This window comes from Stegodyphus dumicola, chromosome 4 (assembly GCF_044657685.1).
Source record: "Stegodyphus dumicola isolate Sdum_Otavi_A_Nest chromosome 4, ASM4465768v1".
Taxonomy (NCBI): domain Eukaryota; kingdom Metazoa; phylum Arthropoda; class Arachnida; order Araneae; family Eresidae; genus Stegodyphus; species Stegodyphus dumicola.
Genome location: NC_140771.1, coordinates 30,523,752 through 30,543,068, shown reverse-complemented (window position 1 = coordinate 30,543,068; position 19,317 = coordinate 30,523,752). Strand labels below are relative to the sequence as shown.

Sequence of the window (19,317 nt, the reverse complement as noted above, 5' to 3'; positions counted from 1 at the left end):
GCAATTAAAAGAAAACTAGTTCTCATAGGTAAAATTTGTAATATGTTATTTTTTACAGTGGAATATAATTAAATTATAATATTGCTTGCCGTGATCTTTGAACGTTGATTACAAATAGTCAAGTACAATTTTTGTAAACTAAATCCACTTTTCTGTCTTTTTTAGAGGCAAACAAATCAGCAATGTTTTCATTGAATTTAGGTATGGCATTTATCATGCTTTTTTTTTTTTTTTTTTTTTTTTCCCGAGTTGAGAGGATGGCTAAGATACCTACTCTGTCTTTCCTCATAGTGCCTCTTGAAATTGTCGTAACTCGTTTTAAAGCTGAGGAGCATCTCTCAGCTTCAGCAGTTGTCAAAAGAATAGTAAAAATAATTAGCAATAGTTCGTAGGTCTCTGAAAACAAAGTCTGTAAATTTCTTCTATATTAATTTGTAGAAGACTACTGACATCAGTCATATTTCTGAAATATAATCTGTAAATTATTCCTAGTTCAATTTTCACATTATCCATCTGTAACATGAAATAAACATCAGTTTAATCAAGAATGAGTTGGAAACTTTTCCTCAGACTCCTGAAATTTTGTAGTTTTGAGGAGAGAAACAGTAAAGTATGGAGAAATTAAATAAAATTGGTACTCTAAAATCTGTCTTTTGCTTGATTTGTGATAACATCACATATATCTTTAGCTGCTACAGCTCTTTTTATTTGACTATTCACTCTTTTCTGTATTTTTGAAGTTATATACGATTCGAATATAAAGTGACCACACGTCCCGATCCCGCTTTTTAGAAAATATCTGCATTTCTTGCTTTAAATGTACTACCTGTTATTTATTAATACAGTCAAAAGTCATTAATTCGGACACCCATAATCCGGAATGATCTATAATCCGGACCTCAAAGCTACAAACTTTTTGCGCATGTGTCGGGTTGACCTTTACGGCTGCGAATATGCTTGTACATGTGCGCAAAATACGTTTACGAGTGTGCGTTTAATGTATAACGGACAGTATAAGCTAAGCTAAAATTATCTAATTCACTTAATGTTGCAGATTGCGTTGTTCCTTAATCTTCGAATTGGATCCGGCTTATTATTTTTTGCAGACTGTTAGAGCAATTTTATAAAAGTAAGCTTGAACTTTCGATTATGTCAAACAGAATTTCTGATATATATTTATTAATATGTAAAGGATCTACAAAGTATGTTTCGAAGTTCATTAAACAAAAAGTGGATAAAGGCATATCCTTTGTTTATCTAAACTTTGTTTATCTTTAACGCCGCGGCGCACAATCAATTGGAAGTTGATCTGTCTGCACTATCCTTATCTTCAGGGCAGATGTTTTTATTTTATTTGCCTTATAATTCCTTACTAAATAAAGAAATAAAAAATACGTAAACAAAAAACACATAAAATGCATGCAGAGTTAACTAAATTAGGCTGGAAGCTGTTGCGTATGCTCGAATTAGCTGTTGAAACAAAGTCAACCTTAATACCATTTTGTGCATGTGCGGAATAGTTGGTGAAGGGCGAACGTCATGTTTGTGGAGAGTTCATACACTTCTGTGACACCATTTTTTTCCCATCTGTATCGATGTAAATCAAATCCGTGTTGATTTTGTCTTGTTCTCATGTCCATGTTGCATGGAACAATGTTAACCGGAGCCTACTCCGAAAAGAAGTTTGACTTCTATTTTCCACCCCCAATTTTGAGGAAGAGCAACCCGGTGGGGGATCCGGGGGTCTCCCACGAAATCAGATGAGGTCTTTTGGCTCACTGCATATTTAGAGTGCTGCCGTGCTGCGCCGACACCATACATTTACAAACATTCATGTCTTCTCTGGGATTCAAACCCGAGTCCTTCGGTACCGCAATACCCCCTAACCACTATACCACTATACTTCAGTACCCCTAATCACTATACTGTCTGGGTGACTGATCTTGTCTTAATACAGATAAGTGTGTACTGCCATTAGACAGGGCGGTTTGTTGTTTTCAGTTTGACGTCCGACTCATTATTTGATTGACGAAATAAGGGCAATAGTAACACAGCCACAGCGTAACAGTCAATAAGGTAAAACTTAGTACATTTTTTGTCTTTTGTGGTATATTATCTATTTATAGTATTTACCCATAAAATAAAAGATGAGTAAAAGAAGAGAATGCAAATTTAATGAGGAGCTAAGCAGAGAATTTCCACTTATTAAAAAAACCAAAATAGACTATATAATATGGTGTGATAAATGCAACACTGAATTTTCAGTCTCGCATGGCAGAAAAGAACGATATTACTAAACATCTAATGACAAAAAGGCACAGAAGATTTTTGAATAATGCCGATTCCTTGTTTAAAATGGAACATTTTTTTCGCAGTGCTAGTTTTGGCAACACAGAGGAGCAGCTAGCATTAGCTAAAGGGCTATTTGCTTTCCACACCATAAACACCATTTCAGATCAACTGATTGTACGTCACAAATGATCAAAACATTGTACAACAAAGAATTTGCATATGCAAGGACAAAAACCGAGGCAAGTATTTGTAATGTTTTTTCATGATATTCGTTTTCACAATTGCAGAAAGAATTAGATAAATGCACATTTATATTCATATATTCTGGTTCTTCCAACCACAAAGATATAAAATTGTTTCCCACAATTGTTAGATTTTTTTGATTCAAAAACAGGAATTAAATTATATTATACTATAATCTAATTTTCCAGTATAGTATTATTAATTATATTATATCTCATATTTTGTTTCATTGCCAAATGAAACTTCATAAATAATTTTTGATTCAATAAGTACTATTTTAATAAAGAATAATTTGAACAATAAAATTATTACCTATTGTATTAATAAATAATTCAAAATAAAGAATAATTCAAAAGTACTATTTTAATAAAGAATAATTTGAACAATAAAATTATTACCTATTGTGCGGATAACAATAACACAAATTTTAGTGAAAAAGTTAGAAAAGGAGTCAATAACATTTTTACAAAACTTAACATTTGAACCAAAAAATTATTAGAGTAGGTTGTGCAGCACACATTCTACACAATACTATTCAAACAACATCATATATATATATATATATATATAGTATATATACAGTGCATGTTGAAAGTTTGAAGGATTTTTGTGAACACGGTGGTTAGCTCTTTTACCAGCTGTAAAAAATATTTAAAAAATATATGAACCATTCAAATCATACTTTTTATCACAAGATAAATGTCCAAGAATATTGCAGCTCTTTTTTGAAAATGGCACATCACAAATTTGGCTTCCGTTCATCCACAACCAAACTACGTTATTTCACAATGCTGTGAAAATTATTGAAGGGAACAAAATTTCAATTACGGAAGTGTCAAATGAAATCAGGGTAAAAGTATAGTTTAGGGTACCCCTTGGCGAAACTTGGCGTTTTTGGTGGTACATGGATACCAATTTTGTGCAATTCTTTGACTCGTTATTTTGGCTTGCGAAGCGGTAATTTTTGCGCCAAAAATCGCCGCTACACAAAGCCAAAATAACAAGGCAAACAATTGCATAAACTCTGTATCCATGTACACATCGACTTATTTTCACTTTAAAAAAATCCCTGAATTGCACAAAAATGGCATTGCCCACTCCTTTGACTTTATCCATGTTCACATCGACCTATTTTCACTTAAAAAAAAAAATCCCCGAATTGCACAAAAATGGCATTGCGCACTCTTTTAACTTTATCCATGTACACGTCCACCTATTTTCACTTAAAAAAAAAAATCCCAGAATTGCACAAACTTGCATTGCGCACTCCCTTTACTTTGTCCATGTACACATCAATATATTTTCACTTAAAAAGTCAAAGGAGGACCAAATTCTACAGTATAGGCAAACAAAAAATACATAATCTCAATAAAATTCATTTTAAACCAAACAATAAAATAACATAAAAAAGGAAAAACATGTTATACATTTAAGCACTACCAAAAGCAAATATTCACTTACCATGATTTTCGAGTTCGCTTCGTACACGCAGAGCCACGTAAAAATCAAAATATCAATCATACTTAAATGACTTTTTTCAAACCAGGTACTGTTTCTGATCGAACGCTTCCCATAGTGACCATCTGAACCTCTCTTCCTACAAACCCATTCAAATCCATCTAAACGGTTTTTACGTTTGACTAAACGCATAGCCTTCCTACATACAGGATACTTATAATGGCTACTAAGTAAACCTTCATTTACACACCAGTCAATTAAAGCTCTTTTCCCCTTTCGCTTCAAATCATACGGAAACTTCAAATTAATCTTACTACATTCGGCTGTTCTACCGTCTAAAGAATCAAACCAACACACACCACAAAGATGCTTACAAAACATCCTATGATTCAAAATTTCCCAGAATCATGCATCCGATTATGTCACAATAGGGTTTCCATAACATTCAACTACTCAGGCTACCATAAATGAAATAATAACTTGGCGATAAATCAAACAACAATTTCGCCATAATACAAGGATACCTTAAAGTCTACTCTACCTGAAATCAGTAATTACAAAATAAATTGCAAGAAAGAATTGAAGACGATTATGTTCCATTAGTTATTCGAAAAAGGGCATTGCCAATTTGGAAGAACAAGGTGCCATTAAACGACCGGGTTTTTTTAAAGAAGTCGAAAATTTTTATAATAACTGCTCTAAATATCTTGAAGAATGGATAGTTCAATTCCCGGTTATTCAAAATTATCACTGAGTGACATTAAAAAAGGAGATTTTATTAGCATATGTGAAAAAACCTTTTGGATATATTAGTAACCATTTTTTGAAAAATAATATTTGCAAAAATGATCTTTTTGATGAGGTGTCATTGGTAAGAAGATACATTACTGATGGAAAAATTAAATGTTGGTTGTCTGCAAATGTACAAACAAACAAAAAGTGTATGGAGTTATTCCTTCATTTTAAACAGAATAATATTCCTCATCAAAATATTTATCATATAATATATATGATAAATAATTATTTATCATATATATTATTTTATTATATATATATATAAATATATATATATATATATATATATAAATATATATATATATATATATATATATATATATATATAAAACTGTAGACGCACTCTCTCTTCCAGGAACAAATGCAACAACAGAAAGTGTTTTTTCTTAGTACTATCATTAAAATATGTATAACTGAAAAAACATTACAACTGAACATTAAAACTTTAAAATCTATGTTAAGTGTAAAATATAATTTGACCAATTCACGTGAGAAATTTCATGACATTTTAATAAATGATTCGAATCTATTGCAAAGTATTCACTCGGATAAAAAATATGACCATGAAAGAAAATCATAATTTTTTTTTAAAATAAAAAATTTAAATTAATTAAAAATCATAATATTCAAATTATTGTTTTTTAAAAATATTTTTATAGTTACTAATAATTAATAATACATATTTTTTGTATATTTATAGACAAGTATATGAATGTATACAATAAATGTTTTTTTGAATTATTGGTCTGCTTTCATAACTAAATTATAATTCTTACTTTGTCCCGCTTTGTCTCAATGAAAATGTGGTCACTTTATTCCAATATCTCTTTTGTCCGTTCTCTTCCTTTCTCTTAACAAGTGCTGGGAAACATTTGGTACTCTTTTTGTTATTGGGACCAGATTCAGAAATGTGTATAGCAATTCTCTGCAAAGAGTTATTAAAAAAGTTATACAGTCAAAAGTCTTTAATCTGGACTCGTCGGGACTTCGGTGATTCCGGATTATCGATTTTTCCGGATTATAGATCATCAGTTTAAATCTGGTAAGATGGCATGCAGAAATTATAAAATTAAAAATATGAAACTGTAATTTATAAAATAATGAGCAATTATGATCTAAAGGGCATCAAAATTTACAAAAAAAAGCTTAATATTTATTTGTTTACTTTATTAAACATTTCTTTCAACGTGCGCATGCGTAAAGCATACATTATGAATAGCCGAAATTAGAAAATTGCAACCAGAAAACCATTTGATTTGTATTCATGATATTTATAATGACGAGGAATGTGATTTAAATCATATCAAAGACGAAGTACATCGAGATGAAATACTAGATTTAATAAGGAATTATAAGCTGAATAAATTAAAAACATCTGCCCTGAAGATAACGATAGTGTTGACAGATCAACTTCCAGTTCATTGCGCGCCGCCACATCCCCCCCCCCGCCCCTGCGCAGAGCAGCATGAAATTGATAAACAGATTTCGGAACGGTTAGATAAACAAAGGATATGCCTTTATCCATTTTTTGGAGCAATTCCACTTTTTGTTTGATGGACATCGAAACATACTTTCGTTTTCGTAGATCCTTTGGGAGCTCCAGCATCGGAAATTCTATTTGACATAATCGAAAGTTCAAGCTTACTTTTATAAAATTGCTCTTACAGTCTGCAAAAAATAATAAGCCGAATCCAATTCGAATATTAAGGAACAACGCAATCATCAACATTAACTGAAATAGACAATTAGATAATTTTAGCTTATACCGTCCGTTATACGTTAAACGCGCAGCAAAAACGTATTCTGTGCTTGTGCACATGCAAATGCGCAGTCGTAAAGGTCTTACGCACACGCTTAAACGCCTACGCGCATGCGTCAAAGCGGCGCATGTGCAGAAAGTTTTTAGCTTTGAGGTCCGGATTATGGGTGTCCGAATTAACGACTTTTGACTGTACTACTCAAGTTGGAAAAAAATAATTAGAACTTGCTGATTCTGACAGATTGCTTGTTAAACCTGAGACTATTAGAAGAGTAATTCAATCTGCTGGATATCACGGTAGAGCAGCCAGGAAAAAATTCTTCGTAAGTGAAAAGAACAGAAAACTCAGACTGGCTTTCACAAAATCCAACATAAATAAGAATTCTGATTACTGGAATGAAGTTATATTTCCTGATGAGAGTAAATTTAATATATTTGGTTCTGACGGTAGAATTTTGGTGTGGAGAAAAACCCAGGGAAGAATTTCGAAAACAGAACTTGGTGCCAACAGTAAAACATGGTGGAGGAGGAGTTATTGTATGGGGGTGTATGTCGTCCGCTGGAGTTGGTACTCTTGTTTTTATTGACAGTATAATGAATCAGTACAAGTATATTGACATTTTAAATCAAAATTTGAAATCTTCAGTGCAAAAATTGAACATTCATAACGATTTTAAATTCTACCAGGTCAATGACCACACGCACACTGCTTTGAACATTAGACTCTGGCTGCTGTATAACTGTTCTGAAGTAATAAAAACACCACCACAATCTCCAGACTTAAATCCCATAGAGAATATTTGGCAAGAATTGGAATCAAGAATTCGCAAATACACCATTTCTTCAAAACAACAATTAAAATCAGTGCTTCAAGACGAATGGGGTAAAATCACTCCAGAAATCACAAAAAAAAATTCATCGAATCCATCCCAAGAAGATTAAATCATGTTTTAAAAGTAAAAGGAAATCCAACAAAATATTAAAACCTTTTAAAAAGTAAACTTTTTGGATAAATATTTGATGGAAAAGTAAGTGTCCCATCACTTATGTGAGCCATTTTTTGCTCTGTTCTAAACAATTGTATTTTTATTAAATTAATATTTTAATATTTTGAGAAAATCTATGTTATGTAATAATTGTTACGAAATTTAAGTATGAAACACATCCACAAAAAATTTTTATATGTTTTTTTAATTTATTTTATTACAGTTTCCTTTTGTAAAGCACAAGTGTCCCATCACTTTTGTGAGACACTGTATATAATCAGCTAAAATGTGTGTCACCGATAGTTTATTGTTGCCACTCGGAAAAATGAGCTCGGAAATTAATGTTTCTGCAGTTTTTAATTAATTTCTTAGCCGATTAAAGTCGTACGAAGATGAGAACAATTTTGAAGGATTCGGAGAATTGTTTGAAATCCGAGGATATGTGTCTCGAATTTCAACTCGACGCCGTTCCGTTGATATTCGAGAAAAAAGAATTTGGCATGTAGCCAAATCTCTGTAATCGGGAATGCCCAAGAAAGAAGTGGAAAATGTAGGGAAAACAGAGGGAAAAATTAATTTTTTATTAATATCTCGGCTAATTAAAGTCCCAAGAAGACACGAATGCTCTAAATGGCGTGCCACAGACCTGCGGAATCCAACGGTGCGCTTCGCTAAGCTCGGGAGCCAGTTGTTTCGGAGGAGGTGATGTTACTTCACCCCATATATATATGCAGCTTAAGTGTCTGTTTGTCGCCGATAGTTTATTGGTTGCTTGCATAACTGTACTAGCCAATGGGGTGAAATTGCCATGGCACAGGGTTGCCATTTCAACTGAGATGTAGACAATTTTCTGTAAAACTTTCCTTTGCTACGACCGTCCATAAGTTTTAAGGCCAAACACTTAAGCGTGTTGGCATTTTTTTACCTGAGCCTGCATTTGGACACAGTCAACTTTATGTTGTTTGTTCAAGACTTCGTGAAAGAACAGACGTAAAATTAAAAATAATTGATGGTCCTCTGCAAGGCGAGCTTAAAAATGATGGAAAGATCTACGAGGGCAATCCCAAAAAAAAGGTCTCCTATTTTTTGGAGATGTAGAGAAAGTTTTGATACGGTTGTTGGCAACACTGTTGTGAGTGGTGCCTCCTCCGCTACCACATAAGCACGCAGGCGCTTCGCTCGGATGCTCAGTCTTTGCTTGGCAGCTATTCGAAATGGAGCTCCCGATAAATGTTAGTGCGAAGTGCGAGCAGTTATTCGATTTTTGAACGCAAAAGGCATTAAACCCGTTGAAATTCATCGCCTATTGACGGAAGTGTATGGACAGTCATGCATGGATGTCAAAAATGTTCGCAAGTGGTGTAGAAAGTTTACAACCGGTCGTACTGAAATTCATGACGAAGAAAAGAGCGGGAGGCCGTCAATTGCCGACGAGACAATCGCGAAAGTTGAGGAACTCATGCGTAAAGATCGGAGGATCACTCTGGATGCTCTGTGCATTTTGGTTCCTGAGGTTTCCAGATGATGGTTCAACGCTTCCTGAAAGGCATGGCGGCAAGCTGGTATGACATGGGCATTGTAAAACTGCCACAGCGTCTGCAAAAATGCATCGACCGAAATGGTGATTATGTTGAAAAATAAAGCATTCTTCAATCTTTAAAGTGATGTAACAATTATGGAAAATAAACGGTTCTTTGTATATCTAAAAATATAGGAGACCTTTTTGGGGGGATTGCCCTCGTACATAATAAATGTTGTGTACAAAGAGATCTTTGACATGTGAATTAACATTTCATTATTTAAACCACCTTTATTGATTAAGCTAGCAGTGGGCATTTAAGAAATAGACCGCCAGTGGTTTCCTTCATTGCACTCTACTTTAAGCAAGTAGAAGGATGAAACCCGTGAGGCAGTAAGCAAAGGCCGCCTGCCCTGGGTAATTCGGTTTAAATTAGAAGACACCTTTGCACAAATCATTTTAATTACAATTTATAATATCTAGAACAGCAGTTATTTTGTAAAACCGCCGGGTTTTCTAGTAATATTATAATGAATCATGCATGCTTGAAGTATGATATGTATAGGTCAGGGGTTGACAACAGAATATGTATTGACCTAGTGGAGAATCAATGAAATGTTAAAGGGGGTCAATCATGTTGAAATGGCTGATTGGGAGTTGATATCTGAATATGTACTGCCAATTGATCGGCGTAATCAAGATCGTATTAATTACAAAATTTTCTGAATAAAACTAAAAATTAGTTGTTTATTGATATAAAGCTGTATTGTATAGTAAGAGGGGGAAAAATCCTATAAAATAAATAGGGAGAAAATACATTAAAATTATTTAATATGTATTTTAAAAATCAGTAACTTTTTTTTAATATATAATTTTTGTATGATATAAAAAAGTAAAATGCTGGAGCATAAGGACACCCAGTCAGAAATAGTATGGAGAATGAAAAACAAGGAAGAGGCCAAATATTTTCGAGCAAAGTATTCTAAAAATTAAATTAAGTAGTTTTATTCCAGATTTCAAAAAATTGCATCAGTACATCAAGTGCAGCCATTGCATTTATTAAAATCAAACTATTGTGCAATTAGAAGCTGGATTTTATTTCTGAAAACTTGTTTATACTTTTAAGATTAAAAATAATAAGAAATAATGAGTAAACATATAGCTAATAAACAATTTTTCGGAACTTTTGTTCATATTCTTAATGTAATTGTTATTTGAAAGTGATTATTAATAATACTAATTAAAGATAACTAACCATAAATTTAATAAACTATTTTTTTTTTCAAAACTCTTTTCACATTCCTAATCTAAATGTTAAGGCTATTTTTCTGCAATTATTTGTATTATTATTTTGTTGTGTACTATATATTACAGAGAAAAGTGCATTTCTTTATCCCTTATTGTGAGATTAAACAATTCTTTCATCCTAAATACGCTTAGTATTTGTCAGGCATAAATTTGTAATGCAAGCTACATTAGTTTGCATCTACCATGGTACATTACTGGAATGTGAGCTGAGCTTGCTGATGACTATCAAAGTCATCAGCAAGCATTTATTAAGTTAAAAAGGAGTACAATTGAGATAAAAGTTGGGAATCCCTGGTATAGAAGATGATGAAAATTTTAGCAGAATGGTTTCATGAAATGTACAGATACTGTTATTTATTTCTTAATATGAACTGTGTGTTGTTATTACAGAGCTTGCAGATTATGAAAAGAATGTCAGTCGAAATATCCATAAGTATAATGCGTATTGCACAGCTGCAAGTACTCTTTCAAGACATCCTGTTAAAATTACTAGTGGAAAAGAAGCAAAAGCTCTGGTAAGAGAAATATATATATATAGTATATATATATTTAGCTTTATATATTAATTTTAAAATAATAAATTAAAAATTTACTCTTTGTTATAGAAGGGTATAGGGCAGAAAATTGCAGATAAACTTGATGAATTTATCCAAACTGGCAAACTTAAAAAACTTGAAATGGTATGAATTTTTATATTCTGTTTTTATGGAACAGTGCTCTCACAAATTATGCATTATAATATTCATGTAACACAGAATGAAGTTTGGTTGTAAAATTATATGCATAAAGGTATTACTAACATTGATAAAGTGCTAATAAAATACTTATAAAAAAGGTGCCAATAAAGCATTAATAATGTTCAACATTTATAATGTTATGTACTTTCTTTCTTTTTGGCTCATAACAACCTAATGAATTTTGTCATTTAGCTTAATTCTTAGGAAATGAGAGATCATTCATGTAATTCATTGCAATTTCAAAGGGTGGTGGAAAAATATCCATGCTTTCTTTTAAAGCAGTGTGCATCTTTTAATCATAAAGTGATTGATCTAAATTTCACATGCATGTGCTTATTCATTTGGTCAAATTGTCATAGGAAAACAGTGTTTTGCATATTCTAATAATTGTCGTCAACTCCAAATGATTTATTTTGAGCTGTATACTTGCCTTAAAAGCAGCTCTGCAAATTATTTTCAGTTAAAAGTAGAGGAGGATAAGGGATTGATGGAATCAGATACTCTGCAATATTAGTCAATATCAGTGCTGCTTGGGAGTGGAAATATGTAGAAAATAAATTTTGATAGTACATGCAGTTTGAATATATTGTGAAATCAAAACTTTCTTCTAAAAAATCAGCAAAATAAAAATAAAGATCGGTCCTCTCAAATAATTAAAATTTTATGTTTTAAATAGCAATAAATAAACAAAAATTGACCATCTTAAAAATGGAATTGAAGAAGCCTTATAATAATCTCTATTTTTCTAAGGGAAAATATTTTATCAACTAGGTTAGATTTAATTTTATCATTCTATACCTCTTTCAGAAACATATATGTGAGTTATTATTCATTCTTCTCTTTAGAAATATAACTTTTCAATTATTGCATCAAAAATAAATAATGTTATTTAAAAATCATCATATCATGTGGTTTTATAATATAATAAATAACTATATTAATTAAATAATTTCTTCATCCAGCATAATTCGTAGTGTCACTATTTTATTTTGAAACAGAATAAAAGTAATATTTTTGTGAGTTATATACATTTATTAAAACTTTTTTTTAGGTTATAGATACTTATTTTTTAAAAACTTTTAATTATTTATTTGGTTGATTTAGATTCATATTTATTATTTATCTTTCTTCAGTTTGCTTAACTCAGTGACTCAGAGTATTGCAAATTTAGATTTATGATGTGTTAATACTGTGATATTTTATAGTAAGGGTATAAATTACTTTAATGATTAAGTAATTAGTAAATCCATACTTAATTTACTAATTACTTAATCATGTTTGGTCAGAACATTGTTCAGTTTCATCATAGAAAAACGGGAAAATTAAAAGTTGAATTTGAGGGGAACACTGCATTGATCAAGAATTATCAAAAATTGCAGATAAAAGTGAAAATAAAATAAACGCGTCTTAAATATTTACTTTTGATGTAATTAAGTTATCCATTTATGTTGCATTTGTACTATGTTGCTGAGCAAGTTGTTACTGAACAATCTGAAGTTTTAACTATATGTTCTACTTTTAATACAGTATAGTTTTGTAATATTTATGTACATGTATATACATACACATATATATATGTCATAATAAAAGCAAAGGAAAAGACGGAACACTGTAAATCTAAAGAACTTGGCAGTCGAAGCAGTTTTAATTCCATTTTTATTTCCAATTGATATTTGTGGCCACAATCAGTTGGCACTCTAGTCGTGCCTTTCCACAGAAGATTTACATTTTTGATATTGTTGAGAAGGAAAGCAAGCCAGCGAAATTACATCCTAGGAGAGTAGAGGGCAAAAGCTGAAGTGCGTAGTTATGAAGGATGGAAGCACGCGAAGAGGAAAGTTTTTGTTTGTTATTTGGTGATTGGTCAAGAGGCATCTGCATTAGTGGTTACGTAAGATCGCATGATTAATTTGAATGACGCAATGCAGAGAAGTTATTATGATTTTAGAATAAAGAGGAAGAATTAATGTTTTATAGTTTAATCTATAATTTTGATTCATATATTTTTATCTTACATATTTCCCCCCTTCAAAAGAAAAAGGCGTAGCGACAGAGAAGCCTTTTTAAAGAGAAAGAGTTAAAACACTAGCAAATGTAAAAAAAATAAAAATAAATAAATCATAAAATTTTTGTCCTGTAAAGTATAATTTATAAATATCAATTTTTTTAAAATAAGTTTTTAATTTTTAAAGTCCTATTGAATTTTTCAGCATTTCAGTCCAAAAGTCTTTTTGTTTGAGAGTTCACATAATCATAATTCTTCAGGGAAAGTTCTTGTTATCGCAGAATATCACAAAATAAACTTTTACATAATCATTACTTATAATTAAATGTAATGCACATAAATATTTATGATATTAATTTTCATATTGATAAATTATATTTTAATACCATATAATAATAAGAGTAAGCTTCAGAAATTATGGTTTCACCGTTATCATCTTTCATTTACAATTCCTGTATTTTACCAAACTGGAAGCCTCGCAATACTTCTAAACAAACATATCCATCAATAGGGCTGTCCTCTTGAGCTAACCAGTGTGTTCTATGCACTGGTGGCCTAGGGTGCCTTGACAGTTACTTGAAAAGGCCTCCGTTCCTTACATTAAGGTAACTGGCCTTTGAGAACTGCACTAATACATTCCATAATAAAAAAAATATAATAATAATAATAATATAAAAAATTTACATGCATTCTTAAAATGAGAGCCTCCAACATTATCTTGCATGAAGAGGGTAAAAGAAACAACTGTACAGAGGTAATTACAGGCCTCTGTTGAAGGAACCAGTACACCCTCATCATACTATATTTAACACACAATAACCCATAAATTTTAACATGCATTTACCGTAATTTCATATTACTTATCTGTACTAATTTCACTTATTTTTAACATCTTTATTTTTAGAATAATTATAAAATTTGTATTCAAAATTCTCAACAAAATTTCAAAAACATAAAAACTTATCTTAATATCCTTCCCTATGAATAATTTAAATAGCTTAAAATTCGTTACTTAATTTGCTCGCACACATTTTATGAAAAATTAGAAAAATTAATGAACAAGAATTTCAGATTTTCTCAAAACAAATTGCAGAAATTTTAACCAAAGTTGAAATGAAAACTATAGAATTCTCAGCATATCAAATGATTTAGTTCCTGAGTTAGATTCACACGAATGTAACAATTTTTGAGCTGTTGAAAAAGCAGAAGCGCAAATAATTTTCTGTCGCACATACTTACAAACACTAACTCGGATCGACCTTGAACCCGCTGTAATGCTGAATTCCTAAACGGTAATTCACTGATGATTTAAAGCACTTTTTTTCTAAATATTGTAGGGATCGGCGAAGCAAATTTAATGTTCCTTTTCACTAAACATTCGAACTTCTCAATTTATCGAGAGATTAATTTCAATCTGTAAACACTACGCGTGATTATTTTTTTGAAGCACTTGCAAAACACCACAGCAGAAGAATGATCTGTTATTTTTTAAACACTGAAAAAACAAACTTTATGATTCACTTCTTTCATATTATCTTGGATTTATCACAAAAGATGATTTAAAGAGCTGAATTAAATTTTCCATTGAGGTTTCAGGCTGCAGGAAACTATCCTGCCGGCTTAATCGTCATAATAAAAGTAAAGGAAAAGACGGAACACTGTAAATGCGGTGATCTAAAGAACTTGGCAGTCGAAGCAGTTTTAATTCCATTTGTATTTCCAATTGATATTTGTGGCCACAATCAGTTGGCACTCTAGTCGTGCCTTTCCACAGAAGATTTACATTTTTGATATTGTTGAGAAGGAAAGCAAGCCAGCGAAATTACATCCTAGGAGAGTAGAGGGCAAAAGCTGAAGTGCGTAGTTATGAAGAATGGAAGCACGTGAAGAGGAAAGTTTTTGTTTGTTATTTGGTGATTATTCAAGAGGCATCTGCATTAGCGGTTACGTAAGATCGCATGATTAATTTGAATGACGCAATGCAGAGAAATTATTACGATTTTAGAATAAAGAGGAAGAATTAATGTTTTATAGTTTAATCTATAATTTTGATTCATATATTTTTATCTTACATATTTATATATGTGTGTGTGTGTGTATACATATGCATATTTTTTAAGTGTTAAAAACATAAATGAGAATTACTGTTAGTAAAAGATTAAAATTTTTGTTCAGTGAGGGAAAAATTTTGGTACTAACATATTATCATAACTACTTTCTTAAAAAAATATTGGTATTAATTTATTACTGCAACCACCTTAGTAGAGCTTTCCTGAAGAAAGACATCATTCTTCTTCCCCTAGCGTGTTTTTATTGCAGCTTTGTAGGTGGCACATGACAGTGCCTTCCTATCCCACTTTTAAATTACTGTTCCTATATCACCACTGGCAATAACTTTCCACTTTATATGACACACAACGAAATGTCAGTTTTGCAATTCAGATTTATAGACACGTTATTGACTTCTTTCTTTCAGTAGAACCTTTTATGTCCATTCGCAGTCCTCTTAATTTTGTCAAATTTTTCATTTCAATGATAAGAAGGTAACTGTGTGTTTGTTACAAATGTACTCTTATGATCAAATTGCCTTGTCCGTGGTCCTTAGTACAAGTCACCAAAATTTTAGATTGCTCCAATCTGTGGCAACCATACTCATAGCAGTTCTTCTGAAAATAATGTACATAAAAAGGTCATAATTTTTTTATGGTTATTTTTCTTGTATTTCCAGAAGTTTGAATACATAATTTGTGACTCCTTTTTTGGAGGCCTTAAGCTCAATTTTGAAATGTGTGCTTGTGAGATTTGCTAGCAACAGAAGAAAGTGTGGTAAAATTTCTGCAGAAATAATAGTAGTTAAATGCAAAATCACTAAAGGGTACAATTGCTTGTAATCTATTCATAAAGATTTTCATCTATTCTATATTTTCATCTATTCATCACGAAATTGTCATTATACGAAAAGACACTCCATCTGCAAGTAAACTTATTGATTGATTTTCAGGTAAAACCATAATTAAAATGTAAAATATGTATGTAAATGCAATTAAATAGGTTTTTCTGAATTATAAGTCATCATTTTACTTTTGTAAAAAATTGCCAAATTTTGCTAAGGTGGTTGTGTTATACATAAGTACCAAGAAGTTTACTGAATAAAAGAAAATTCTTGTTATATTCATGTATGCTACTCTAGGTTCATGCTACTGTAGGTTCTGTTTTCAGGATTTTAATGATTAGAAAATGTGTTGCTAAAGTAAAACTACTTCAAAAAGTCATATTTTTATTATAAATATATAATTTGAAAATATTTTCATATGTCAATATAATTTTTTAAGTTAAATTTGTAAACATTAAATTTTTAAAAAGTTGACATTTCTAATTGCCTTAGATCAAAATAAATTGTGAACAGAAAATTGGGTGTATTTTGAGCTTGATTATTAGAATATAACTTCTTTTTTTTTAATTATTACTTATTTTAGATACGAGCTGATGATACAAATCAAGCAATCAATTTACTTACAAAAGTTACTGGCATTGGGTATGTTTAACTGTTCTCTTGTTCTAGTTGAATTAATAAATGTATGATGAGATAAAGCATTAAGTATCAGGCTGTCAAATATTAAACTTTTTTTCCATTTTTTATTTTTTTAAGACCTGCTACAGCTCAAAAATTAGTAAGTGATGGAATAAAAACTATTGAAGGTAAAATTTGTTTTTATTATATATTTTCTTATTTGTAATCTTAGTTTATAATATTTGTACATTTTATTGAACATTTTTGTAAATATTCACACTTCTAGTTTTACATGGTTTCTTTGATATTTATTCATTAACTGATACGTTTTGGCCTTGAAAAGCTAAAACTTCATTGGCTTTCTTTGATGATAATAATACTTTTTAATCACCAACTTTAACAGTGCACCACCAGTATTTTTTTATTTCATTCTGTTCTTCTAATATATACATAAACAGATAAGATAAAAAATATATAAATCAAAATTATAATTTAAATTATCAGTAATCCTTAATTTCCCCTGTTTGTTCTAAAAATCCAAAAATCGTAATAACTTTTCTGGATTGTGCTATTTCTAGATCAGTGCATCTTGCATGGCTTGCATGAGGCTGATGACATAGGTAATTTGGAACTTCAACTCAAAATTTTGAGAATTGAAACTGCTGGCTGAATTAGGCATAAAATATCCTTGCTCTCTATACATTCTTGGACAGTGACTGTTTGATGACATGTTGCACTGTCGTCCATGAAAGCAAATTTATTAGCGACAGTACCACAGAACATGCAAACATGAGGCAGTAGAATATCATTAATGTATCACTGGCCAGTCATAGTCCCAGTTGGAAGTACATAGAGTGACATACAGCTGTTGATCATGATCACACCCCTTATCATGACACTACAATTAGGATATCGGTCCCTTTCCTGTATGCTTGCCAGAACATATGCAGAACCACATCAGTTGTCGTCCACAATCAGACGAGAAACTGAACTTACTTTCATCTGAAAATAGTACACAAACCAGTCTTCCCTCCAATTGTGATGATGACAACACCATTGCATACGGGCTGCATACAATAGGACTGTGGGCATGTAGTCCTTGATGCAAACATCTGGCTACAGATTTTTGGAAGATTTGCTTGCCAGTAGCAGCGAGTAAGTGATTTGCTACCTCAGTAGCTGTGCTGTGCTAGTTCCTTTTTGTCAGTAGCACTATGTACCTATCTTCTGCAGGCATTGTACTGCGAACATGACCTACCCCATGATGTTTGCTACACATTCCATTTATTTGAAATGATTGCCAAAGTTTTGAAATGGCACTGCAGCTGACATCAAAGCCCCTAGCAACATCTGTTATTTTTTGGCCTTCAAATTTGCCAATAATATGGCTGTGCATAAAATCATCTGAGAGATGTCTGGAAGACATACTAAAAATTGCAAGTTCGTCCATTGATTGTTTCGCATTAAATTTTGCTTTTGAACAACAATAGTCAATACACATGGAATCCTTTATACATCTTATCAGCATTATCATTCGACGAACAGCTTCGGTAATCCAGAGTTTGCAAATGTACAGCATGTCTTACTGTATCCCGCACTTATGCTGATTTCCATATTTTCCTGCCTTCCATTTTGTGGTTGCTTTTGCTGCTACTGTCATCCATCTTAGCAACTGTCCACTAGTGTATTTATAAACCAGAGAGGATATCAATCCTGGAAACAGTAGAGTAAAAACTTATTGTAATTTCAAAACTAGTGTAACACATTGAAGTTAATAGCCAATTAAAGATACATTATAGGAAAAATTAAATTAAATATGAATTATTGCTAATTCTATAAAAAAAAAGGCAGACATTTCAAGCAGTATTAGCCCTTTTCAATACAATCACCAACGATTAAAGAAATCTGAATCGTGTTTTGTCTTCTCAATGTACTTGAGTGAAAATTTGATTTAACAGAATATATAAATTAAGATTTTAATTAAAATAAATTTAAGTCAATATGTACATATTAATATGCCAAATAATCACACTCCAAGTACTATAAAGAAATCAGATGAGTGATCTATATGGATACAGTTTGTAAGGTAAAAGATAATAAGCTGAATTTGATTTCAAAGTTGTTGTTTAAATATATTTCATAATGAAATATAATAAAAATGTTAGAAAATATATTCATTTTTATCCTTCTCACTTTATTTTAGATCTGAGAAAAAATGCTGACAAATTAAATCATCACCAGAAAATAGGATTGAAGTATGTTTTGTATGTATTTAATTTTTGATTTTTTTTAATATTATAACTTGCAGAAGTGTTCTTAAATATAGTGCATGTTTTTTAAGGTATTTTGAAGATTTTGGAAAGAAAATTCCACGCGAAGAAATCGAAGCATTAGAGGTGTGTTGTTTCTCATTATAATATTAAGTAAAATGAAGATTTGTCTTGCATCTGCTCTTTGCTGTTTAATACTTCATCCTGAAATAAATTGAAATTCCATTTTAGTATAATTAAAAAAACTGTGATAGATGTTTTAGAATTGTAAATTTACTTTTTTGATATAGTCAAAATAGTTGGGTTGTGTGTAATCTGAACGTTAGAAAATATTTATTTATTAATGGTGAATTTTTTTAAATTAAATTAAGTATTAATAGCCTTAAATTTAAATATAATAGTACTGTAAAGTGTGAAATATTATGCTTAGTGTT

General features: G+C 31.1%; 1 protein-coding gene across 4 annotated transcripts in view; it reads left to right on the top strand.

Moving 5' to 3' along the window:
• LOC118190081 (DNA polymerase beta-like) overlaps positions 1 to 19,317 on the top strand; it is a 35,709-nt gene that overhangs the window by 658 nt on the left and 15,734 nt on the right. For 2 of the 4 annotated variants that reach the window (XM_085814668.1, XM_085814669.1), the window contains exons 1-7: positions 166 to 201; positions 10,751 to 10,875; positions 10,966 to 11,040; positions 16,579 to 16,637; positions 16,752 to 16,801; positions 18,817 to 18,868; positions 18,955 to 19,009. In XM_085814668.1, the coding sequence (XP_085670794.1) occupies positions 183 to 201; positions 10,751 to 10,875; positions 10,966 to 11,040; positions 16,579 to 16,637; positions 16,752 to 16,801; positions 18,817 to 18,868; positions 18,955 to 19,009 (435 nt within the window). In that variant the 5' untranslated portion in view covers positions 166 to 182. Of the gene's footprint in view, positions 1 to 165; positions 202 to 10,750; positions 10,876 to 10,965; positions 11,041 to 16,578; positions 16,638 to 16,751; positions 16,802 to 18,816; positions 18,869 to 18,954; positions 19,010 to 19,317 lie in introns of those variants that run through there. The other 2 variants (XM_035360772.2, XM_085814666.1) reach the window with 2 other exon arrangements.